The sequence below is a fragment of the Engystomops pustulosus genome, chromosome 8, assembly GCF_040894005.1.
Source record: "Engystomops pustulosus chromosome 8, aEngPut4.maternal, whole genome shotgun sequence".
Classification (NCBI taxonomy): domain Eukaryota; kingdom Metazoa; phylum Chordata; class Amphibia; order Anura; family Leptodactylidae; genus Engystomops; species Engystomops pustulosus.
The window spans coordinates 111928158-111954172 of record NC_092418.1 but is presented as its reverse complement, the minus strand read 5'-3'; the positions used below and the strand labels follow the sequence as shown (position 1 = coordinate 111954172).

Sequence of the window (26015 nt, the reverse complement as noted above, 5' to 3'; positions counted from 1 at the left end):
CAAATCAGATAAACAGATCAATCATTTTTCATTAAGAGTTATTACTAGGTTGTTTCAATTTTCATTTACCAAAGTAGGGACAAAATGTGGTTGTTTAAACCACGGACATTACTCATAGATCCACGCACCGTGACTGTGATATCCATGGTCTCCTTCCAGCTACAGAACCAGAAGGGTTCTGTCGGGCATTACCAGAGCCCCTCCTGTAACTTCACACAATGTTACTGTGTGCAGGGACTGGAGGAAGGGCATGTGTACTCCTGCACAGTGTAACAGCCTGTGAAGCAGCAGCATGAAGACACTTTGGTTACGCCCGCAGAGTCCTTCTGGCTCATTAGCATAATTTAAAAATCGATTTTAGAAGGGAGGAGGCCATGGATGACAAATATAAGAAGATACCACAGTCCCGGTGCCTGGATCTATGAGTAATGTCCCTGGTTTATCAGGATGGATTTTGTTTATAGAATTCCCTTAAAGGGATTGGCTCACGTAGACTTCTCTGTTCACTTTTATTGGTCTGGTGGAGTAACTGCACTTATAAAAGTGAGTAAATTGGCAATGTACAAGTATGGAGCACATAGGACCCCTGTTCTCATTATGGGTGGGCGTCACGGTGCTTCAGACACTTGCAAGACAATCCCTTTAAGGGCCTTTTTACATACTGGGATATTACCCAGCTTTCCCTGATTCATGAAAAGAAAATCTTTTACATTGCAGATACGTTTTGCACTAAGAATTCTAGAAACGATGTAGTGGTAACTGTAATATTCCTAAATATTAGATACAAGTTATTTTTCCCTCCATCCCTGCTCCTCCGCCTTACGTTTGGTCGTTGCCTGTGAATTTCCATTCTCCGTCTGTGCGTCCTGATACTAATCGCCTTCTCCTCTGCTTCTTCCATCAGTCATGCGACACCAACTCCACCAGGTCAAGGACGAGATTTCCGCTGAGAATTCCCACGAACGGAAAGACTTGTCCCGAGGACTCGGAAACGGAGCCGTGTGTCCTGAACAGTAATTGTTTCCACTACCAGTATAATGTCACAGGTAGGAGTGCACCCCCCGGATATTATAATCCCTACCGCCAGCGCGGCCTAATAAATCCCCCCAGAGATGTGCGAGGAGCGGCGCATGCGCCCACATATTATTCATGTATGCGGTTCTGCTCTCCTCTGATTGGTGTCACTTGGGGGATGTTACCATAGGATAAGGCTGAGGGATAGAAAATCCGGATAATGGGCCTCATTACCAGGAGACACAAGTGGCCAGGGGTAACCTCACAGCTTTATTACACCACTATGGGGGTCATTTATCTTATTCCCCCCTTCTCCGAGCTCTTTTTGTGCCTTTTGTGAGTCTATTTTTTACACCTCATTTGTCTTTGTCAAATAAAGTTTTTTCGCTCCTTATTAGTTGCAAATTTGTTGCACCATCGCCTTTCCTACGCACGGTCAGGACTGGCGTGCTATTGCGTAATTATTTGCGCCCATACAGGTGCAAATCAATGTTACATAAGGGGCAAATATCTGTAAAAAGGCGCAATTTAATGACAAATAGGGCGCAACAACACACAATGGTTACACTGCGAACTTGGGCGTAACATTCCGAAAATGCAGAATTGGCGCAAAACAGCCATTACGCAGCAAAAAGGCGCAAAACCACCAATGGAAGGAAAAGATAAATGAACCCCCCTATGTATATTATCTTTTTACTCAACCTCAATTACTAAGAGTTAGAGAACTTTTCTGTACTGACCTTGCGAAATATATATTTAAAGGGCTATTCTCACCCACAGGATACGTCCTAATGACATGATAGACTTAGCTTTTTATTTTTAATCCGTTCCGGTTCACCGGACCTATTGAGGACTATTCACTTATCTGTGGGACCGGTTCGCTTCTGACTCTCCCATAGACTTGAATGGGGAGGGTCGCGCATGCGCAGCTTCCTGAGTCTGTCCTGCGATGTGATGGAGGCAGGAATATCCCTTTAACACCCATCATCCTCCCCAGGTGTCTATTTTCTCTTAAAATGACCTGAATCCTTTGGGACCCGCACCTTGAGAATGGGGGTCTATTTTCTTGGTTATTTTTGGCCCTTGTATAGACTAATCTTAGACTTATCCTGCATCTCCCCATTGCACTTGTTGTATGATGGGGTCAGAAAAGTCATGTTCTAGACATAAATGTGGGTCGATAAAGGGGGATCCAGAATCAGATATTGGTATGGGCCCCATGTGTCCTGTGTTTGGCCGGTAACACGTGGGACCTATTCCTATCTCCAGAACATGGGTCCATTTTGCCCACTATTTGGGGCGCTCCCATAGACTTGTATATGGAGCTCCTCACATGCACCTGACCAGAGACAGATACAGACAGATACATATAATGGGCCAGATGTATCTTTTTGTTAAAGCTCTTTGATTCATCCTTGCGGCTGATTTCCTTTAGATAAATTGTGTTCTTTTTTTCCTGGCCATTTTTTCAGCAGTTTATAAAAATGTGGGCAATTATTGGCGCAAACCCATATAGAACAGTTGCCCACACCAGGTGGGGACTGGAGTGATACATCATGCGCCAACACCTGGTAGCAGGCGACGTTCAGAGATGAATTTGGTGCAAAGCAGAAAAAAATGGCACAAATCATAAAAAACAAAAAAAAAAACAAAACAAAAAAACAAACGAAAAATACATCTGCCCCGATATACATTGAGATAGATGGACTGATAGAAATATGGATATAAAACAGGGGTATTTATCGTGGCTTATATGCCCAAAAACAGGCATACAACAAGCTATTGCGCCCCCTACGCCAATTGTGCAGGGAGGGGGCGTCCCACATCTGTGCACTAGCGATAGCCTGTACCAGGATCCCCGGCAATTATACCGACCCCCCCCAGATATACAGCAGGAGGCTCCAGCGTGGTGGGCAAGGGTGCCGGGGTTTGGATCAAATAATAATATATCCCCCCAAATATGCACAGGCAGACTGATAGAAAGATATATATATATATATAAAGATAGATATGAGATAGATAGATAGATATGAGATAGATAGATATGAGATAGATAGATAGATAGATAGATAGATAGATAGGAGATAGATAGATAGGAGATAGATAGATAGATAGATAGATAGATAGATAGATGATAGATAGATAGATAGATAGATAGATAGATAGATAGATAGATAGGAGATAGATAGATAGATAGATAGATAGATAGATAGATAGATCGATAGATAGGAGATAGATAGATAATAGATAGATAGGAGATAGATAGATAGAAGATAGATAGATAGATATGAGATAGATGGATGGATGGATAGATAGATAGATAGATAGATAGATAGATAGATAGATAGATAGGTGATAGATAGATAGATAGATAGATAGATAGATAGGAGATAGATAGATAATAGATAGATAGGAGATAGATAGATAGAAGATAGATAGATAGATATGAGATAGATGGATGGATGGATGGATGGATAGATAGATAGATAGATAAGGTTTAGGAAGAGGCAGCACTCCAAAAGGTAGTTTCAAAAAAGTGGGGTGTCTTTATTCCATGAGCGACGTTTCAGCTCCTTACGAGCCTTTTTCAAGCATGGTGAAAGGAGGCCAGCAATCAAACATATAAAGGCCTGCTATGCATTTCATTGGTCCACATGGACCGTGTGTGCATACATAATAATACAAGTGTTACATCATATGATATATACTAGTGTTAACATAAGATCAATATCACAGTTAAACAGTGAAAATACCTAGTGAAGAGTGAGATAATTCATTGTGAAATCTTACACCTAAGTGAATGACAACCAATCGGCTACCGGATCCTCCCCATCTCGGCACGTTCATTCATAAATTCCTCATTGATTGTATCTCCAGCTGAGTGAGGGCGCGGAGTTTGTCTCCCACTACCAGAAAGAGGGAGTGTTCTGGACTTAATTCCCCAGAGTGGGCGGAAGAACACTGTGTGCTGTAAACATGCCCGAACGATACAAGAATTGGCGCACATGTCCATGTGGACCAATGAAATGCATAGCAGGCCTTTATATGTTTGATTGCTGGCCTCCTTTCACCATGCTTGAAAAAGGCTCGTAAGGAGCTGAAACGTCGCTCATGGAATAAAGACACCCCACTTTTTTGAAACTACCTTTTGGAGTGCTGCCTCTTCCTAAACCTTATATTGCAGTCCCCCTGCCTGGGGACTTATGGACTTGCACCCACCGGAGTTGCTGTGCTGCTCTAAACTTTCCTTTTTTCTAGATAGATAGATAGATAGGAGATAGATAGATAGATAGATAGATATGAGATAGATAGATAGATAGATATGAGATAGATAGATAGATAGATAGATAGATAGATAGATAGATATGAGATGGATAGATAGATAGATAGATAGATAATAGATAGATAGGAGATAGATAGATAGAAGATAGATAGATAGATATGAGATAGATGGATGGATGGATAGATAGATAGATAGATAGATAGATAGATAGATAGATAGATAGATAGGAGATAGATAGATAATAGATAGATAGGAGATAGATAGATAGAAGATAGATAGATAGATAGATATGAGATAGATGGATGGATGGATGGATGGATGGATGGATGGATGGATGGATGGATGGATGGATAGATAGATAGATAGGAGATAGATAGATAGATATGAGATAGATAGATAGATATGAGATAGATGGATGGATGGATAGATAGATAGATAGATATGAGATAGATAGATAGATATGAGATGGATAGATAGATAGATATGAGATAGAGAGATAGATAGAGAGAGAGATAGATAGGAGATAGATAGGAGATAGATAGATAGATAGATAGGAGATAGATAGATATGAGATAGATAGATGGATGGATAGATAGATAGATAGATAGATAGATAGGAGATAGATAGATATGAGATAGATAGATATGAGATAGATAGATAGATATGAGATAGATAGATATAAGATAGATAGATGGATGGATAGATAGATAGATAGATATTAGATAGATAGGAGATAGATAGATAGATAGATATTAGATAGATAGATATGAGATAGATAGATAGATAGATAGATAGATAGATAGATAGGAGATAGATAGATATGAGATAGATAGGTGGATGGATAGATAGATAGATAGATAGATAGATAGATAGATAGATAGGAGATAGATAGATAGATATGAGATAGATAGGTGGATGGATAGATAGATAGATAGATAGATAGGAGATAGATAGATAGATATGAGATAGATAGATGGATGGATAGATAGATAGATAGATATTAGATAGATAGGAGATAGATAGGAAATAGATAGATAGATAGATAGATAGATAGATATGAGATAGATAGATAGATAATACTGTAGATAGATATGAAAGGTAATGGTTCAGTCTAATCACAAGCTATTGGAGAACATTACAGTGAAAGCCGGGCTAGATGCCCCAGAGAGTCTTCAGTTTATGGTTTTATGACTTTAGAAATATGATTTTGACATTTGCTCTGTCTGGGGAAAGAATTACTGATTGCAGATGTTTTACGCAGAGCAAACCGACCCATCACACATGATAAAGCTCAGGCTTTCTATCACACAGGGCAGAGCAACGGGACTTACTGAGGGGATAGATGATAGAGAGACAGACAGAGACAGACAGACAGAGACAGACAGAGACAGACAGACAGAGACAGACAGACAGAGACAGACAGACAGAGACAGACAGAGACAGACAGAGACAGACAGAGACAGACAGAGACAGACAGAGACAGACAGAGACAGACAGACACATCGATAGATAAATGGATAGATAGACCAGACTGATAGATAGATAAATGGATAGATAGACCAGACTGATAGATAGATAAATGGATAGATAGACCAGACTGATAGATAGATAAATGGATAGATAGACCAGACTGATAGATAGATGATAGCAGATAGATGGATAATAGATAGATGATCAATGTATAGGAGATGGATAGATGACAGATAGATCTATGATGACAAATAATTTCATAAGTTGATACATAAATGTTCCGCACAGTAAAGTGATGAAACTGAGTTCTCTCCCATCTGTTATCATTACCAGCACATTGCCCTCTATGTCAGTAATATAGGATTTAACTGTCTGTAGAGATATATTTCTTGAACCTATAAAGTCAGTCGTGTAATTTTCCCTCTCAGTATATAGTCATTAACTGGCTTAATGATGCACTGGGAGAAGAATTATTAATTGTAGATTCCTTAGGCCCATAAATACACTGAGTGCACGGATCATTACTTGTGGTCCTCGGCACATTAATATTGTCCACATCTCAACAAGTTTCCTAATAGAAAACTTTGGAACTTCGGATTCCAAAGTGTCATTTATATTGTTACATTGGGGCTCATTTACTAAGGGTTCCACGGCCGCATTTCCGTTTCATTTGCCGACGATTCCCGATTTGCTCCGAATTCCGCCGGGATTTTGGTGCACGCGATCAGATTTTGGTGCAATCGCGGCGCCTTTCACGTGACAGATATCGGGGGGCGTGGCCGTCGGACAACCCGATGGATTCGGAAAAACCACGGAATTTAAAAAGCAATTTGTGTCACAAGATCAAGCACTCACATGCACCAGGAAGAAGAAGGTGAACTCCGGCGGACCTCGGCGCAGCAGCGACACCTGCTGGATATCGGGCGCGTGATGTTAGTGAATCCCGGCAGAGCCAAATCAGCGTCGGACAACGTGCCGCGGGACCGGGTAAGTAAATGAGCCCCATTGTCTCCATTATGTAAATACAGAACAGAGTTACTGCTTAGTCGGAGTTTGCGCCACATTTATTACTGACGTGAGTGGGCAAAAAATGGTGCCCACTTCCCGAGCAGCTGCGGTCATAAAGACCGTGCACCAGTTTTGATTAATCTGGTGCCCCTTGCACACTACACAGGTAACTGCACATAGTACAGACTAAGGCTATATTCACACTGCCGTTGCCCGCCCGTACCGTACCGTAGCAGGCAACGGCAGTGTACGGGGAGAGGAGGAGGAGGTGAGCCCAGCTCACCCCCGCCCCTCTCCATAGCAACCTATGGCGCACGGCGCCGTATTACGGGAAAAGATAGGACAGGTCCTATCTTTTTCCCGGGTACGGAACGGTATGGTGCCGCACGTGTGCTGCACCGAACCGCTCCCGTAGGGTGCCGTGCGCCCATAGAAGTGTATGGGGGACGTATATCGGCCGTATATACGTCGGCCGTATATACGTCCCCCATACGTTAGTGTGAATGTAGCCTAAGCTTTGGGCACTCCCTGGATATTTGTATGTAAATCGGAACTGTATATTTTATCATTGTAGTTCAAGACTAATTTTTTTTTTTTTGCCCCAGTGACAATTGGAGTTTCAAAATTTTTTGCTGTAATGGGACCAAGGATTATCAATAAAGCTTCAGTACAGACACCTTACAGCTGATCATTGCAGCCTGGGACTATAGTAACATCCAGAGAGGTCACCAGTGGTAACAGTGGGCAGAGGGGTCCCTCTTTAACTAGGGGTCGTCTGTAAGTCGGGTGTCCTTAAGTAGGGGACCGCCTGTAGTTTTGATTAATGTGGGCCATTGCCTTTTTGTGTTCTGTCCCTTTTAAACACTCCTGATACTGCATTGTATAGGATCTTTTGCATTGCTGATAACAGAGAACAATAGACTTCATCAAGCTGCAGCACAGTTCTCTCTCACATAGATCGCACTCCTGGCACCAATCAAACTAAACCCTCCGTCCCCTTTTTATACAGTCTAAAATATTCCATGAAATGTCTTTTTATTACAATGTAAAACAGATATTTAATTAAAATGCAAATGACTGCATTCAATTTAATTATAAAACAATGATAAAATGTAATTAATTTTGGTTGAAATTCATGTAATTACTTAATTACGGGAATATTCCATCCATTACCATCTACTCTAATATTTATGACTATATCCCCTCCCCGGTAGCATCTGCCCATGGGATAATCTTGGATGCGGCTCCAGTATTTGGAGGTTCTCTGTTTCGTCTTCTATCACTCTGGGGCAAAGTTTCCAAAAATTCCTGGAAGCCAATTGCTGAGATTTACAAACTGGCAGCAGTCAGAAGCTGCTCACTGATTGGCTGACTCTTAGTAGCCTATTAAAGCCAAACAATTGTCATCTAAAGGGAAAATTCATCTTGATAAGATGTAATCCCCAATAACACGTCAATTCCAAAGCCAATCCTTAATAACAAGCATTCTCTCCAGATACAGACCCCAGCCACAAGTATCCTAATTACAGACCCCAAACCAGCCAATAGCCAGACTATTCTATGAATATAAAGCCCCCAGGCCAGTCCTATCCTGTATACAGACCCCAAGGTAGCACTTTATACAGACCATTCCCTCTGCAAACAGACCCCATGCCAAACATATACAGACCCCAAGCCAAACTTATCCTATAAACAGACCCCAAGCCAAACTTATCCTATATACAGACCCCAAGCCAAACTTATCCTATATACAGACCCCAAGCCAAACTTATCCTATATACAGACCCCAAGCCAAACTTATCCTATAAACAGACCCCAAGCCAGCCCATAGGCAGACTGTATACAGGTGACAGGCCAGTCCTATCCTGTATACAAACCCCAGGATAACCCTTTATACAGACCATTTTCTCTGCATATAGACCCCAAGCCATACTTATCCTATATACAGACCCCCAAGCCAAACTTATCCTATATACAGACCCCAAGCCAAACTTATCCTATATACAGACCCCAAGCCAAACTTATCCTATATACAGACCCCAAGCCAAACTTATCCTATAAACAGACCCCAAGCCAAACTTATCCTATATACAGACCCCAAGCCAAACTTATCCTATATACAGACCCCCAAGCCAAACTTATCCTATATACAGACCCCAAGCCAAACTTATCCTATATACAGACCCCAAGCCAAACTTATCCTATATACAGACCCCAAGCCAAACTTATCCTATATACAGACCCCAAGCCAAACTTATCCTATATACAGACCCCAAGCCAAACTTATCCTATATACAGACCCCAAGCCATACTTATCCTATATACAGACCCCAAGCCAAACTTATCCTATATACAGACCCCAAGCCAAACTTATCCTATATACAGACCCCAAGCCATACTTATGCTATATATAGTCCTCAAGCCAGCCCATAGGCAGACCGTTTTATGAGCATAAAGCCCCCAGGCCAGTCCTATCCTGTACACAAACCCAAGGATATTCCTTTATACCGACCATTTTCTGTGCATACAGACCCCAGGACAAACGTATCCTTTATAAAGACCCCTGGCCAGCCCTTTTCACAAACTCCAAGCTATATTTACCCTATATATAAACCCGAGGCCCACCCTTTCCTGTAAAAAGATCCCAGGCCATCCCTTTATACAGACCCCAAGCTATATATATATATACCTCCTATTTAAAGACCCTCGGCCAGCCCTTTAACATTCCCTCGGTATACAGATTTCAGGCCAAGAGGGAATAGTTACCATTTCCTTTGGTAAAATCGGGGCCCAACCATGAGCCCGTCTCGCCCTGGACCACCCACTGCTCGGCAGGTTTGCATAAATCTCTACTTGTTTTTGTTTCAGGGCAAAATTTGAGGTCATAGAATGATAAGTTACAGTTTGATTTCTACATTGTAACAGTTTGCGGTTGTTTCTCAATGGCGCAATTTTCCAGTTCCATTAATTGCCAGCGATATAAATGATCATTAAAGGGATGTTCATTCACTAACAGGTTATGGGAAATCTCCGCAGTCAACAATTAATAGGATGTAAGTGTTTGTACTTCAGTCCTCCCCGTCATCCTATAGGGGGCTTTATAAATTATGTAACGATTGGATATTCGTGTCCGTGCGCACAGGGGGGATCCGCAAGGGAACGAGTCCTATAGCGTGACGGGTGGAAACAAGCGATTTGCAATGATCTGAAGAGCTGAAGTGGCACTTAAGGGGTCAATGATGCGGTAAAACGGATAATGTGTTGTAGTGTGTGACTCCTAACAGGTTTTGTTGGTTTTCAGAGTGGAGCGCCTGTCAGCTGAGTGAAAAGGCCGTCTGCGGAGAGGGAATAAAAACCCGGCTCTTAGACTGCACCCGCAGCGATGGAAAATCTGTAAAAATGTCCTTTTGTGAGCAGGTAATATCAAGCCTACAAAACCGATCCCACCGGCCTCTGTTAACCTCCGCTGTGCTGGGCCCAGCATGGCGGCGCGCGCTGCACTCTGCGCTCCGGTTTTCTCTATGAACAATAGTTGTTACATCTAGTGACTTGAAGACCTCCAGTTCCAGTCTCCACAAAGTAAAATCCAGCGCACAAAAAAAAAAAACATATAAAGAAGGAAAAAAGTCATTGTCACCGTCAGCGTGACCATTGTGTAATATCTCATCAGGACGGAGCGGCACAGAACTCCTCCGCTGAGCGTAATTGGATTTGGAGTTCTCAAGAGGCGGCTGTGAAATCTCAAGATGCCATTGTGCCGCAGAATACGTCTTTATACCAATTTCACTGTTACCCAAAACACAACGAGGAAATATACACAAAAAAAGAGTCAGAGGATGCAAATAGTACAATATAAAAGAGAGGTTTTCCTAAGATATGAAAGTTATCTCACACACAGTGATTGGCCTTCAGAGTCCTGATTACTCCTCTCTCATAAAGGGATTGATATTGAGATTCCTGATTACTCTGCCCACACACAGTGATTGACAGTGAGAGTCCTGATTACTCTGCCCACACACAGTGATTGACAGAAAGAGTCCTAATTACTGTGACCACACACAGTGATTGACAGTAAGAGTCCTGATTACTCTGCCCACACACAGTGATTGACAGAAAGAGTCCTGATTACTCTGCCCCCACACAGTGATTGACAGTGAGAGTCCTGATTACTCTGCCCCCACACAGTGATTGACAGTGAGAGTCCTGATTACTCCACCCACACACAGTGATTGACAGTGAGAGTCCTGATTACTCCACCCACACACAGTGATTGACAGTGAGAGTCCTGATTACTCTGCCCACACACAGTGATTGACAGAAAGAGTCCTGATTACTCCACCCACACACAGTCATTGACAGTGAGAGTCCTGATTACCCCACCCACACACAGTGATTGACAGTGAGAGTCCTGATTGCTCTGCCCACACACAGTGATTGACAGTGAGAGTCCTGATTACTCTGCCCACACACAGTGATTGACAGAAAGAGTCCTGATTACTCCACCCACACACAGTGATTGACAGTGAGAGTCCTGATTACTCCACCCACACACAGTGATTGACAGTGAGAGTCCTGATTACTCTGCCCGCACACAGTGATTGACAGTGAGAGTCCTGATTACTCTGCCCACACACAGTGATTGGCAGTGAGAGTCCTGATTGCTCCACCCACACACAGTGATTGAAAGCAATTACTCCACCCACACAGTGATTGACAGAAAGAGTCCTGATTACCCCACCCACACACAGTGATTGACAGAAAGAGTCCTGATTACCCCACCCACACACAGTGATTGACAGAAAGAGTCCTGATTACTCCACCCACACACAAAGTGATTGACAGAAAGAGTCTTGATTACCCAACCCCCTACGTGCTATCATTGCATTAGGAAACACAACACTAGCAGAACATGTGACCGCACCCTTAGTCTTTCTTTGATGAATTGGTAAAACTTTGGAATTTGAATTTTGCACACATTTTTTGTTTGTTGTGTTTTGGGTAGAAGCAATATAACCTAATGGAAACTGTACATGGGAAACAGTTTTTTAGAGTTTATTAGAGAAATAATAGAGAGATAGTAAGAAATATAAGAAAATCATGTTTACACCAAGGCTTAACGGATATTGGAAAAATTCCATAAATATTGCACAACTTAATAAATAGTAATAGCAATTATAGAACTGTATTACCGTATTTTCCGGGCCATTAGGCGCACCGGAATATAAGGTGCATTAGTCCGATGCGCCTTATATATGTAATAATTCCATATATAAGGCGCATCGGACTATAAGGCGCAGGGTCGGGGGCGTGGCGGAGGTCCGGGGGCGGAGCGGAGACCCGACGCGACGCCGAGACGAGACGCGGAACGCGGGGAAGGTAAGCGGGGAAGGTGAGGGGGAGGTAAAGAATAGCATACTTACATAGATCCCCTCTACCGGAGACAGCAGATCTCCAGCGGGAACTGCAGACCACGCGGCAGAAGTTGTTCGTGCCGCGTGGTCTGCAGTTCCCGCTGGAGATCTGCTGTCTCCAGTAGCGGGGACCTATGTAAGTAGGGTCCGCTGCCTCATATAGGGCGCACCGGACTATAAGGCGCACTTTGGATTTCCAAGGAAATCCAAGGCTTTTAAGTGCGCCTTATAGTCCGGAAAATACGGTAATTAAGAACAAGGATATAGACAGAAGTTAGTAATAACACACTTCTTATTGAGTCTTAAGTGCTGTTTTATTTGCCGTCTGCCTCCAGCATCCACTAGAGGGAGCTAGAGAGATTAATGCATACTGATTATACAGTCGGTATGCAGTAAGCCCTGAAGCAACCACTAGAGGCTGTGACAGAAAGCTACACTGTTATCATACAGTTCTATTATTATTCAGCCAGATGTCTTGAATATTTCTTGTTTTACCCTTTAGCGAGGATTAAAGAAGTCCGAGAAGCTGAGTCTCCGCTGTCTGGTGGAGTGTAGCATCGACTGTCGTGTCTCTGACTGGTCAGCCTGGTCATCCTGTTCCCAGACGTGTGGTGTCGGAGGTGAGCCCTAACAAGCTCTGCTGATTTTCATTTACATATTGTAGTCGTTTGTGATGTAATAAATGGGGGAGGGGCTGTGACATTGTACAGAAGTTTTAAATAAAGCTCTTGGGGTGAGATGGAAAACATAGAATTAGCTCCAAAATCTCTTTACGCCTCTCCCTGCATGTCCGTGTATGTGGTCTCCCTGCATGTCCGTGTATGTGGTCTCCCTGCATGTCCGTGTATGTGGTCTCCCAACATGTCCGTGTATGTGGTCTCCCATGTCCGTGTATGTGGTCTCCCATGTCCGTGTATGTGGTCTCCCATGTCCGTGAATGTGGTATCCCATGTCCGTGTATGTGGTCTCCCTGCATGTCCATGTATGTGGTCTCCCTGCATGCCCGTGTATGTGGTCTACCTGCATGTCCGTGTATGTGGTTTCCCTGCATGCCCGTGTATGTGGTCTTCCTGCATGCCCATGTATGTGTTCTCCCTGCATGCCCATGTATGTGGTCTCCCTGCATGTCCATGTATGTGGTCTCCCTGCATGCCCATATATGTGTTCTCCCTGCATGTATGTGGTCTCCCTGCATGTATGTGGTCTCCCTGCATGTATGTGGTCTCCCTGCATGTATGTGGTCTTCCTGCATGCCCGTGTATGTGGTCTCCCTGCATGCCCATGTATGTGGTCTCCCTGCATGCCCGTGTATGTGGTCTCCCTGCATGTATGTGGTCTTCCTGCATGTATGTGGTCTCCCTGCATGCCCATGTATGTGGTCTCCCTGCATGCCCATGTATGTGATCTCCCTGCATGTATGTGGTCTTCCTGCATGCCCGTGTATGTGGTCTCCCTGCATGCCCGTGTATGTGGTCTCCCTGCATGCCCATGTATGTGGTCTCCCTGCATGTATGTGGTCTTCCTGCATGCCCGTGTATGTGGTCTCCCTGCATGCTGGTTACCTCCATACCCTGTGCCTCTGATCAGTGCAATTACGAGGTGTCTCTGAGCATTACAGATGACTTCAGAATGTGAATCGGCTGCGGCTCATTTTCAGAATGTTGAGCGTCTCGAATCCTTCCACAATTGCAATGCAAGGCCGAGCGATTAACTCCGCGCTTTTCTCCTTTTATTAAGAGAGATAGAATTAGGAGATCAGCTACGGAGAACATTACACTTCAATTCTGCTCAAGGTCGTCTTAACTTTTTTGCTTGTTTTCAAGAGTTTCTAGAAGCGGAAACATGAGGGTTTAGATTCTTTTTACTATTTATAATTACTATACTAGCACTTTCTTATGTGTCAGAGCCCGACTACCCCTATAGCTGCGCCCCGACTACCCCCTATAGCTGGGCCCCTCTCTGGTGTAGGCCCCGACTACGTCCCCCCTTGTCCAGGTTCTGCTCACTGCTGATTCTTTGAACTGCTGAAGAGCCATTTCATAGGTGACTCTGTATGTAAAGTTTGAATCTGATTGGCTGCAATTCATAACCCCTCCCCTTATTTTCTCCCCCCAGTTTTCTCCCCTGGTGGCTTCCCAGATGCCCTAGAATGGGTTACTTTTCCCCATTTTTCTAATGTGTCAGATCCATTCATTACTGACATCCTTATTAGTAAGAAGATAAAGCGGCGGCTACACAGGATTATTCTTTAATATGTCAGTAAAATCAGCAACGAAGGAATTCACTTCAAAAAGTCAATTTCTATTTTTAACAAGTAGATAAATCCATATTTTATTTAAAAAAAGTGAGGAGATTTATGTGTGACAGCTTCATTTTTAGTAGCTGTCAATGACTGAACCGTCTCCGCTCATATTCCAAGATGCAGAACGTTTCTCCTTCTCCGCTTCCTTCTTTTGCAACATTATATACGGCTTCAAGGACACTTTTGTTTCTTTGGAAAAAAAATTTGTAGACAATGGGGAGAAAAGAGACGGCAATTCAACAACTCCAAAAACAATGTCACATTATGAGTTGACAATAGCACAATACAATTCTATTGTGCTCTATATATGGTGCAATACAACCCCCAATATGTCCAACCACTGGAGCCGATCATAGTACAACTATACTTTATACATAGAGCACTACAACTCTCAACATGTCCAGCCACTGACATAATTGTATGCGGACAGCTCTTTTAACATTTTTGCTTCTCATCAGTGCAGAGCAGGGAATTGGTTGGTTAGGAGAGAGACTCCATACACAGGGGTCAGGAAGGGGAATATGTCTCATTGAGGAGGTTGCCTGTGTAAGCTACTTTTGAAGAGTCTTCTAGGTAATGCATGCTCATTCTTCAGACAGTTGGTTTGAAGTTTTTGCTGCTCATCATTGCAGAGCAGGAAACTAGTTGGTTAGGAGAGAGGCCATAGACAGGGGTCAGGAAGGTGAATATCTCTCTTTGAGGAGACTGCTGTATAGTTGTATAGAGTCTTATAGGTAATGCATGCTCAGTCTTCAGACAGTTGGTTTGAAGTTTTTGCTTCTCATCATTACAGAGCAGGAATCTGGTTGGTAAGGGGAGATGCCATAAACAGGGGTCAGGAAGAGGTTTTTGGTTAGAGAGTGTTACAGGCTTTGTATCCTCCACCTTGCTTCTCGTCTGTCTAGAGAAGGGAACAAGATGGTTTGGAGAGAGGCCATAGACGTGAGTCAGGAGGGGGAATATGTTGGTTTGGAGAGAGGCCATAGATGTGGGTCAGGAGGGGGAATATGTTGGTTTGGAGAGAGGCCATAGACGTGAGTCAGGAGGGGGAATATGTTGGTTTGGAGAGAGGCCATAGATGTGGGTCAGGAGGGGGAATATGTTGGTTTGGAGAGAGGCCATAGACGTGAGTCAGGAAGGGGAATATGTTGGTTTGGAGAGAGGCCATAGATGTGGGTCAGGAGGGGGAATATGTTGGTTTGGAGAGAGGCCATAGACGTGAGTCAGGAGGGGGAATATGTTGGTTTGGAGAGAGGCCATAGATGTGGGTCAGGAGGGGGAATATGTTGGTTTGGAGAGAGGCCATAGACGTGAGTCAGGAGGGGGAATATGTTGGTTTGGAGAGAGGCCATAGATGTGGGTCAGGAGGGGGAATATGTTGGTTTGGAGAGAGGCCATAGACGTGAGTCAGGAGGGGGAATATGTTGGTTTGGAGAGAGACCGTAGATATGGGTCAGGAGGGGGAACACTTCATTTGCTTACAGCAGTTTTAAAGTGTTTGCTTCTCATCAGTGCAGGAATGAGTCATCTTTTCTTTGGCAAACACTTTACTAGTTTGGTTCAATCCCTAATCACATCATTACAGGCTTTTTAAAAGTTGGTTATTGAATTATAGGAAGTTGTCTTCTAAAAGGCACCATTTTCCTTTTCCATCCAGGAAAACTTATTTCCATACACCAATCAATGAAGTCTTTTAAGGAGTCTTCTTAGTCCTCCTGACTCTACAGACTACAACCCCCAGCCTGACCGGAACACTGGACAAGTTTGCTATGATATTTTTAGCCATATGGCCTCCCCCAGGTTTGCTCTCTCTGTTGCACCCCGAGCTGCTGGGTGTTCTCGTCACATTTGTATGTGGTCTCACAAAGCCATTCAGAACAGAATAGATAAGAAGGTTCACTTATTACCGTTTCCTAAGTGATTTTTTTCGGGGGAAAAGATGAAGAAGAAGAAAGTGAATCGCTAATGAGGTTCAGCGATAACAATAAAGGGATGTTGTAGCAAATCAATGGTCGCTTTATTACAAAACATGTCTTCAAAGGCGCCGGAGCCTCATTGTCGGGCGACTCTAATTGTCACCCTCTACATGTGACCTGTCAGAAATATTAACAGCACATGAATAGAGGGGAGCCGGAGGTGTCCTCCAAAATTACAGTTAATTTCTGCATCAATTACGAGCCGTCTCCCATCAGACTGTGTTTTGTGTTTTCATCCGGGATAATTGTGAGCTCCGCGCTCTCCACCGCACGCTCCGCTCTCGAGAAGGGGCTCTTTGTCATCTTCATAATGATACAAAATAGCAGGAAGGATTTCTAGCAATTTTGGAGGAAACATTGTTGCACTTTCCGTCTTTTTATGCAGAATATCTTTGGTCTTTGGAAAGAGCAGGTACCGATGTGTCACTATAGGGTTATTACTGCTGTGTGTACATCTACATTACTGCCCTGATGGGGGAATACTGCAAAGGTGAAGAGGTTGTGCCAAGTGTGTAGGGTACAACAATCTGATGGTAGTGGTAATGCCGATGAGACCCTCCCCGAAAATAGAGGTCTAGTTCCCACAAATGGCGCAGCAAGTCAAGCATTTGTCTGCTCCATCTACTGTCTATAGGAACTTTTTGAGCAAAGAGCTTGGGGATCAATGAATGGAGAGCTGGAGGTACCTGAGCGCTGTGCTAGGCAATCTCCAACTCTCCAATTTTATTAATAGGTTGCATGCTCGACTTGGTGCTCCATTAATTAGTGAGAACAAGACCCCTAACGATAGATAACATAGTTAAAATCTTATCCTGTGGATAATTGCTCCATTCTATGTGCTGTGGCCAGGCAGAGTAATTACAGCTCATCAAGTGAAGGGGAATTGGGCTACAATGTCACCAAACAATCCCATATTGATGACATTTGCTACTTAGTCACCAATCAGTTTGTAGCAATGAAGTCCAGTGGGATGTTAGAGAAACCCTTGCAGATGCAAAAGAAAAAACATAAAGTGCACTCGGTGGTGCAGGAGCCATGAGGTGAGTTGAGCCTCTTGCCTCGGGCAGCACGACCTGCAGCAAGATGGGCGCAGTGATAGAACCTGTCACTTACAAATATGTTCAGGGGTGTGGGACACTGTATGCAGAACCCACTTACTAAAATATAACCTGGAAGGGGCAGAGAGGGGGCGCTGTTCTATGGTTCGCCTCAGGCAGCAGAGTGTTTAGGGTCACCCCTGAGTGCACTGTGCTCCGGCTCCTGGTTCTAGTATTGCAGTAGTCATTGGTTTTCCAGGATGACCCCCGTGCACCGGGTTAATGCCACAAAGATGGAGCCAGGAGCCCATCAGTCTGCACCCAGATCAGCTTGTTACACATACATATTATGCAGTATGGAGTTAACCTTTAAATTGGGCTATAATTAAGTCTCCGTTGCTTTTCTACCCCAGGCCAGCAGATGCGATCTCGCCACATCAAGATGCACGCCGAAGGAGAAGGGAGACCCTGTCCAACCCAGCTCACCCAGTACAGAAGCTGTGCCGTTAACCCTTGCTATTCCTGGAATTTCGGGCAATGGTCGACGTGTAGAGTGGAGGTATGGAGGGTGGTGTGAGCTCACTATTGCATTATTATAAGATGATGAATCCGATTCTTCCAAAAACAGCGCCACCAGTGACCATGGCTTGTGCTGGTATTGCAGCTCAGCTGTGTAGAAGTAAAGGGAGATTAGATGCAATACTAAGCTCTATCCATGGTTGGCTGTAGAGCTGCTTGTGGAAGAAGGCAACAATGTTTCTCAATTCCTGGACAACCCCTTTAGGGACTTATTTAAAGGGCAAGTATTGGTATCAATGATGAGAGGAAACTTATGTGACCCATTGATCTATGTCTGCTCGGCCCGGTAGTGTTCACCGTCGGTGCCGTACACTTACATGCTGATTAAAGGTCATTGTCTTACGTAGGTAAACATTCCTGACACATAGTAACGCTTGATCTTAGAATAAAGGCTCCGGGGTGTCCTCCTTGGCTCACGCCATCGGCAGAGAGGATCAATAAGTCATTATATAATACATGAAAGACTTGGGCTTCATTTATGAGGATCTCAGAAGACCTTGTGGGATACATTGTACACATCGTGTAGCAGCATCAAGGCTGTGGGTGATCAAGGACATCTGGGGGTCGTGTGACATAAATGTAATTATCACCAACCTCTATTGGCTGTATGTCTGGCAGTATGTTCCAAAGCAATCACTTACACTTGCCACCGCCATTCATGTCATAGTACGATAATACATAGAACATAGCATCGCACTGTAGGAGTTACAATAACTTATGTCCAGTCAAAATAATCCTCTAGAACTAAACTACATGTTGTGCATCCCAGCTCTGTGAATATGTAACGTCAGAGCTGAGCTGCAAGTTCTGAGCCGCTCCTCCTCCCCTCTCACAGCAAGCAATCTCAGAAGACATGCAGCTGCATACCCTCCCTATTAATTACTTACTAGACGGAGACTGAGGTTTAATATTATAGTATACACCGGTGCTAGTTGTGGACCCGCTAGCATAGGGCAACTAGTATATTATCTATTGTGTAACCCTTGTACACAAATGTGGACTTTGCTGCCAAAGGTTCACCGGGTTGCTACCTCTTGGAGTAGTCTTCCCATACGTGACAGTTCGGTGTTTCAAGACATGGCAGTGCAAATAGGAAGGTAGAAAAAAGTCAAGTGCAGGGTCATGTCACGAAAGAAAGAGTTCTGGCACAGTTACTCATCAGGCCAAGGGTCAAGGTGACAGCACTGATTTGGAGAGAGAGTGGATCTTCTACAACAAACGACAATTTTTTTTTTTGTTTTTTTTGATCAAGCTTATTTTTATTGATTTTTTGAGCATTAACAAATACAAACAAACCCTTTGCAATACAATCAGTTATTTCGACTTCAGAAGGCTGTATATGTAAAATCGACCAAGCATGGCCTACATTATTCCACAAGTCTGAATTACAGCAGACCCAAGAAATTTCTTCCAGAGTGCGGATCATTATACTAACAAAATACAGCAACAAACAAAATACCCCCCCCCCCCCCCTCCCAGAGTCAGCTCCCAAGAGTAGGGCATATGCGCCCAAGAATGTTACTTCTCCTAATCTTGCCATATCAGCAAATTATCGAACTTGTCTACGAGGCTAGAGAAAGCTGGTATTGCATACTCGACCTTATTTGTAATAACCATTGCGAAGGCAGACCTGACGTATCCATCCATTTCCCCCAAATTTTTTCGAATTTAGCGATAGAATTTCTTTTCAAGTAAGAACCATATTCCAAGGTGAGCACATTATTAACTCTACTTATATACTCCCTCACTGCCGGAGGCCGTGGCCTAATCCAGTGTGCAGCTATCAATTTTCTTACTTGATATAGAGACCTCTGAATCTTAGAAAGGTTTCCTAACTCCCCACATTCCCACATCATGTGCAGGATACCCGCTTCCTCACACCCACACCTAGGGCAAATTGAGTCTCCACGGACCCCTATTTGATGTAGCAACTGTGGTGATCTATATGCCCTATGTAGCATGAAGAGATGGGACATTCTATGAGCCTCACTAGGAGATAAGGTGGGCACAATCTCTAGGCAATCTGACCATTGCTCATCTGATATTGGACCTATGTCTCTTTCCCATTTAATGCGGCTTTTAAGCTGCGTGTCACCCAGGGATTTATTCAACAGAACCACATTATAAAAAGAGATCAGTCCTTTGGTTGTGTTGGTCCTCAATGTTCTATTAAGGACTCCACAAGGTCCTAGAATTATTGGACTTGCACGGTTTTGAGTGTCATATGCATGTCTCAACTGAAGGTATTGGTAAAACCATGCCTGTGGTAGTTGATGAGTGTTACTCAAGTCCTCAAATGTTTTACATATACCGTTAGAGCATAGATCCTCTATAGTAATGACACCTTTGTTTTCCCACGGTGAAAAACCTTCCAAGCGGAAAATTTCGGGTAAAGCAGGGTTTCTCCATATAGGGCTAAAGGGGGTATATTTGGGGACTCCCAGAATAGCTTTCACCTTGGTCCATATCTTCTCCATTAATACCAAAGTAGGTTTCTTACTTAACTGACCACCCCCAAAACTGGCTTCTAGGGCGTGTGCTGGAGTGGGGAACCCAGTCCATGACATAATCAGACTGCCAGCTGAGTTAACTCCCTCCTTCCTACCCCAGCCCGCAAAATGCTGAATCTGCGAGGCCAAAAAGTATAACCATGGACTAGGAATAGCCAGTCCACCATCTGTTTTACTCCTCTGAAGCGTATCTAAGCTGATCCGCGCCTGCTGTCCCTTCCAAATCAATTTGCGAAACAGCCCTTGAATTTTGTGAAGATATGACTGCGCTATCCAGACCGGAGAGTTGCGTAGGATATACAAAAGCTGCGGCATTAGGACCATTTTAACTAAATTACCTTTGCCTATCGGGGAGAGAGGTAGTTTACACCACATCTGGATCTTAATCAAAATACGAGAAAGTAGCGGTTCTAGGTTGTCCTTTATATAGTCCTTTGGTTGTTTAGTTACCATTACCCCTAAGTATTTAATCTTAGATTCCACCTGCAGAGAACCCAGGGTAAGGGGGTCCCCAGGGATAGGAGCGAGAGGAAGTAGGACTGATTTGTTCCAGTTAATACTGAACCCTGAGTATGATCCAAAAGTTTTAATTATATCCATTGCTCCTATGAGGGACTTATCTGTGTCTCCAAGGTATATCAGCAGGTCATCAGCATAAAGGGAAACGCGTTCCTCCCTGTCTCCTCCTGCGAATCCCTGCAAATCTGTGGTGCTTAACGACAATCTTTTAGATATCGAGGTGGAGAGGGTATTATGGGTGACAGCCGTTCCTTTACAGATTAGGGAGTGGGGCACTTATGGCAAATAACAGTTTCTTTAGAGACGGAAGTGGAGCCACCATAACAGTGGAGTTGTTATAAGAGATGACAGCGTTTCCACTATAGATAGAGAGTAAAGCTACAATAACAGATGACAGCCGTTCCTATAGCTATAAAAGTGGAGATGGTATAACCTATTACAGCTGCTCCTTATAAGATAGAACTGGGGCCACAAGAACCAAAGGTAGCCGTTCCCTTATATAGAGAACTGCAAAAATAGGTCAGTTATATCTTTTACAATAGAAGTGAAGCTTCTATGAGAGATGACAGCCGTTCCTTAAGTGGAGGAGAGTTGAGCTGTTGTTCAGATGACAGCCGTTCCCTTTAATATATAGATGGTGAAGCTGCTACAATAGATGACAGATGTTCCTATAGTGGTAGATAGTGGAGCTGTTATACAGATGACAGCCGTTCCCTTTAATATATAGATGGTGAAGCTGCTACAATAGATGACAGATGTTCCTATAGTGGTAGATAGTGGAGCTGTTATACAGATGGCAGCCGTTCCTTTTATATATACAGTATTGAAAGTATTTAGTCAGACACCGATTGTACAAATTCTCCCATAAAGATGAGGGGGGTCTTTAATTGACATCAACTATGAGAGACAATGGGGGTCATTTACTAAGGGCCCGATTCGCGTTTTCCCGACGTGTTACCCGAATATTTCCGATTTGCGCCGCTTGTACATGAATTGCCCTGGGTTTTTGGCGCACGCGATCGGATTGTGGCGCATCGGGGCCGGCATGCGCGCGACAGAAATCGGGGGGGCGTGGCCGAACGAAAACCCGACGTATTCGGAAAAACCGCCGCATTTAAAATCCGAAAATGTGTCGCTTGGGGAGCGCTCACCTTCACCTTCTATGGGATGGTGCATTCCGGGGCGTTAAGATTATTTTCGGCGCTGCAGCGCCACCTGGTGGACGGCGGAGGAACTACCATCTTAAATCCCAGCCGGACCCGAATCCTGTGCAGAGAACGCGCCGCTGGATCGCGAATGGGCCGGGTAAGTAAATGTGCCCCAATATGTGAAGACTATGATGAAGACCAAATAGCTGTCGAGGAACACCAGAAACAAAATTGCTTCCCTGCACCAGGTTGGGAAAACTGAATCTGCAATACAGTAGGCAGGAGCTTGGTGTGAGGAAATCAACTATGGAATCGATAACTAGAAACTGGAAGACCTAGAAGACCTCTAATAATCTCCCTCCATCAGGGGATCCACACAAGATCTCACCCTGTGGGGTCCAAAGGACCACAAGAACAGTGTGCAAAAATCCCAGAACCACACGGGGACCTAGTGACCTCCAGAAATCCCAGAACCACACGGGGACCTAGTGACCTCCAGAAATCCCAGAACCACACAGGGACCTAGTGACCTGCAGAAATCCCAGAACCACACGGGGACCTAGTGACCTGCAGAAATCCCAGAACCACACGGGGACCTAGTGACCTGCAGAAATCCCAGAACCACACGGGGACCTAGTGACCTGCAGAAATCCCAGAACCACACGGGGACCTAGTGACCTGCAGAAATCCCAGAACCACACGGGGACCTAGTGACCTGCAGAAACCCCAGAACCACCCGGGGACCTAGTGACCTGCAGAAATCCCAGAACCACACAGGGACCTACTGACCTGCAGAAACCCCAGAACCACACGGGGACCTAGTGACCTGCAGAAATCCCAGAACCACACGGGGACCTAGTGCCTGCAGAAATCCCAGAACCACAAGGGGACCTAGTGACCTGCAGAAATCCCAGAACCACACGGGGACCTAGTGACCTGCAGAAATCCCAGAACCACACGGGGACCTAGTGACTTGCAGAAATCCCAGAACCACACAGGGACCTAGAGACCTGCAGAAATCCCAGAACCAGACAGGGACCTAGAGACCTGCAGAAATCCCAGAACCACACGGGACCTAGTGACCTGCAGAAATCCCAGAACCACACAAGGACCTAGTGACCTGCAGAAATCCCAGAACCACACGGGGACCTAGTGACCTGCAGAAATCCCAAAACCACACGGTAACCTAGTGACCTGCAGAAATCCCAGAACCACACGGAGACCTAGTGACTGACCTGCAGAAATCCCAGAACCACACGGGGACCTAGTGACCTGCAGAAATCCCAGAACCACACGGGGACCTAGTGACCTGCAGAAATCCCAGAACCACACGGGGACCTAGTGACCTGCAGAAACCCCAGAACCACACAGGGACCTAGTGACCTGCAGATATCCCAGAACCACACGGGGACCTAGTGACCTGCAGATATCCCAGAACCACACGGGGACCTAGTGACCTGCAGAAATCCCAGAACCACACGGAGACCTAGTGACTGACCTGCAGAAATCCCAGAACCACACGGGGACCTAGTGACCTGCAGAAATCCCAGAACCACACGGGGACCTAGTGACCTGCAGAAATCCCAGAACCACACGGGGACCTAGTGACCTGCAGAAATCCCAAAACCACACAGGGACCTAGTGACCTGCAGACATCCCAGAACCACACAGGGACCTAGTGACCTGCAGAAATCCCAGAACCACACGGGGACCTAGTGACCTGCAGAAATCCCAGAACCACACGGGACCTAGTGAGCTGCAGAAATCCCAAAACCACACAAGGACCTAGTGACCTGCAGAAATCCCAGAACCACACGGGGACCTAGTGACCTGCAGAAATCCCAGAACCATACAGGGACCTAGTGACCTGCAGAAATCCCAGAACCATACAGGGACCTAGTGACCTGCAGAAATCCCAGAACCACACGGGGACCTAGTGATCTGCAGAAATCCCAGAACCACACGGTAACCTAGTGACCTGCAGAAATCCCAAAACCACACGGTAACCTAGTGACCTGCAGAAATCCCAGAACCACACGGAGACCTAGTGACTGACCTGCAGAAATCCCAGAACCACACGGGGACCTAGTGACCTGCAGAAATCCCAGAAACACACGGGAACCTAGTGACCTGCAGATATCCCAGAACCACACGGGGACCTAGTGACCTGCAGAAATCCCAGAACCACACGGAGACCTAGTGACTGACCTGCAGAAATCCCAGAACCACACGGGGACCTAGTGACCTGCAGAAATCCCAGAACCACACAGGGACCTAGTGACCTGCAGAAATCCCAGAACCACACAGGGAGCTAGTGACCTGCAGAAATCCCAGAAACACACGGGGACCTAGTGACCTGCAGAAATCCCAGAAACACACGGGACCTAGTGACCTGCAGAAATCCCAGATCCACACGGGGACCTAGTGACCTGCAGAAATCCCAGAACCACACGGGGACCTAGTGACCTGCAGAAATCCCAGAACCACACGGGGACCTAGTGACTTGCAGAAATCCCAGAACCACACAGGGACCTAGAGACCTGCAGAAATCCCAGAACCACACAGGGACCTAGTGACCTGCAGAAATCCCAGAACCACACGGGGACCCAGTGACCTGCAGAAATCCCAGAACCACACGGGGACCTACTGACCTGCAGAAATCCCAGAACCACACAGGGACCTAGTGACCTGCAGACATCCCAGAACCACACAGGGACCTAGTGACCTGCAGAAATCCCAGAACCACACGGGGACCTAGTGACCTGCAGAAATCCCAGAACCACACGGGACCTAGTGAGCTGCAGAAATCCCAAAACCACACAAGGACCTAGTGACCTGCAGAAATCCCAGAACCACACGGGGACCTAGTGACCTGCAGAAATCCCAGAACCACACAGGACCTAGTGACCTGCAGAAATCCCAGAACCACACGGGAACCTACTGACCTGCAGAAATCCCAGATCCACACGGGGACCTAGTGACCTGCAGAAATCCCAGAACCACACGGGGACCCAGTGACCTGCAGAAATCCCAGAACCACACGGGGACCTACTGACCTGCAGAAATCCCAGAACCACACAGGGACCTAGTGACCTGCAGACATCCCAGAACCACACAGGGACCTAGTGACCTGCAGAAATCCCAGAACCACACGGGGACCTAGTGACCTGCAGAAATCCCAGAACCACACGGGACCTAGTGAGCTGCAGAAATCCCAAAACAACACAAGGACCTAGTGACCTGCAGAAATCCCAGAACCACACGGGGACCTAGTGACCTGCAGAAATCCCAGAACCATACAGGGACCTAGTGACCTGCAGAAATCCCAGAACCACACAGGGACCTAGTGACCTGCAGAAATCCCAGAACCACACGGGGACCTAGTGATCTGCAGAAATCCCAGAACCACACGGTAACCTAGTGACCTGCAGAAATCCCAAAACCACACGGTAACCTAGTGACCTGCAGAAATCCCAGAACCACACGGAGACCTAGTGACTGACCTGCAGAAATCCCAGAACCACACGGGGACCTAGTGACCTGCAGAAATCCCAGAAACACACGGGGACCTAGTGACCTGCAGATATCCCAGAACCACACGGGGACCTAGTGACCTGCAGAAATCCCAGAACCACACGGAGACCTAGTGACTGACCTGCAGAAATCCCAGAACCACACGGGGACCTAGTGACCTGCAGAAATCCCAGAACCACACAGGGACCTAGTGACCTGCAGAAATCCCAGAACCACACAGGGAG

At 45.2% G+C, this 26015-nt stretch overlaps 1 protein-coding gene across 1 annotated transcript in view; it reads left to right on the top strand.

Annotated features, from left to right (window-relative positions):
* Nucleotides 1-26015, top strand: part of THSD7B (thrombospondin type 1 domain containing 7B) — a 445789-nt gene that overhangs the window by 382096 nt on the left and 37678 nt on the right. The window contains exons 19-22 of the mRNA XM_072122242.1: nucleotides 905-1046; nucleotides 10077-10192; nucleotides 12689-12806; nucleotides 17915-18060. Coding sequence (XP_071978343.1) covers nucleotides 905-1046; nucleotides 10077-10192; nucleotides 12689-12806; nucleotides 17915-18060 — 522 coding nt within the window. The remainder of the gene's footprint in view (nucleotides 1-904; nucleotides 1047-10076; nucleotides 10193-12688; nucleotides 12807-17914; nucleotides 18061-26015) is intronic.